Source organism: Nicotiana tabacum, chromosome 2 (genome assembly GCF_000715075.1).
Source record: "Nicotiana tabacum cultivar K326 chromosome 2, ASM71507v2, whole genome shotgun sequence".
NCBI lineage: Eukaryota > Viridiplantae > Streptophyta > Magnoliopsida > Solanales > Solanaceae > Nicotiana > Nicotiana tabacum.
This window is the reverse complement of record NC_134081.1, coordinates 71,018,600-71,020,128: the sequence shown is the minus strand read 5'-3', so window position 1 is coordinate 71,020,128 and position 1,529 is coordinate 71,018,600. Positions and strand designations below refer to the sequence as shown.

Genomic DNA, 1,529 nt, shown 5'->3' with positions numbered 1-1,529 from the left:
ATCGAGCTTGATGATTTCTCAGCAACGAGGGAAGATATAGCAAGATTAGCGAATCAGATGAATAAAATGACAATGCATCATGCACAACAGATGCAACATGTGCAATAGATGTCTACTTGCTAAGATTTATGTAGTGAATGTCACACAAGTGACACATGTCCCGTGAATCCTGAATCAATATACTATGTGGGGCAACAAGCTAGAGGACCAATGAATCAACATGCCCAATATGGTAACACATACAATTCGAACTGGATGAGTCATCCTAACTTCTCTTGTGGTGGAAATCAGAATATCAGACCTCAAGTGAATTACAATCATCTACCTCAACCTCCACAGCAAGCAGAGGAGAGTTTGATTGACATGATGAAAAGGCTCTTGATAGACAATCGAAAAGTTATGGCTGAGAATCAACAAGTCAGGGCTGAGAATCAACAATTGCGCACAGAATTCAGAAATCTAGAGAGGTAGTTCAGGCAAATGGCTAACAATCAGAATATTAGACCTGCTGGAGCTCTCCCGAGTGATACTGAGCCTAATCCTAAGGCTCAAGTCAATGCGGTTACCTTCAAAAATGGAAGAACATTAGAAGAAGTTTCAGAGAAAAAGAAGTATACAGCTAGTCCTGAAGGAGAATTAGTTCATAAGCCAGTTGAGGAGAATGAGAAAGAGAACAAAGGATCAGAGCCAGTAATTGTGACAAGGCCATCACCTCCATTTCCACAAAGACTGCAAAAGCAAAAAGATGACGCTAAGTACAAGAAATTCTTTGATATTTTGAGCCAAGTGCGTGTGAATTTTTCTTTGGTGGAAGTTTTGCAGGAAGTGCCTAAGTATGTAAGGTATCTCAGAGATATTGTGGCAAACAAGCAAAGACATACAGAGTTTGAAACTGTTGCACTTACTAAAGAGTGCAGTGCTAGAGTTCAGAGTAAACTTCCTCCTAAGATAAAGGATCCTGGGTGTTTCACAATTCATCTGTCTCTCGAAAAGCAAGAAGTTGGTAGAGCCTTGTGTGATTTAAGGGCTAGTATAAATTTGATGCCATCCTCTTTGATCAAGCAACTCGGATTAGGGGTGCTTAGACCTACTATAATCACTTTACTGTTGGCAGATAATTCACTAGTTATGCTAGAAGGAATTATTAAGGATGTGTTTGTTCGAGTGGAAAAGTTTATTCTTTCTGCTGATTTTATTGTTCTTGATTACGAGGCAGATGAGGAAGTGCCCATTATTTTGGAGCGATTATTGATGTTAGGGAAGGGAAGTTGAATATGAGAGTTGACGATGAGAAAATCACTTTTAATGTGTACAAGACACTTAAGCTCCCTAAGCATTATGAGGACTTGTGCATGATTGTTGTGGTAGAACTGAAGGGGATAGAGCAGAGTCCTTATGTGAATTGTAGTGATTCGGATGGGACAACTGAGTTGGAGGAGGTGGTATTGCAAGCTGAGTGTGTAAGGACGATTGAGAAAAGAGCCAGAGATGAAAGAGGAGACCTTCTGAGAGTGTGTAAAAAGGCTAGA

At 40.1% G+C, this 1,529-nt stretch overlaps 1 protein-coding gene across 1 annotated transcript; it reads left to right on the top strand.

Moving 5' to 3' along the window:
• Positions 1 to 480: 480 nt before the first annotated feature.
• On the top strand, positions 481 to 1,272 carry LOC107775865 (uncharacterized). The gene has a single exon (XM_016595661.1). It carries the CDS (start codon positions 481 to 483, stop codon positions 1,270 to 1,272), a length of 792 nt encoding a protein of 263 aa, XP_016451147.1.
• Positions 1,273 to 1,529: the final 257 nt, after the last annotated feature.

Coding starts and splice junctions, on each gene's coding strand:
- LOC107775865 (XM_016595661.1), top strand. CDS start 481: ATGGCTAACAATCAGAATATTAGACCTGCTGGAGCTCTCCCGAGTGAT.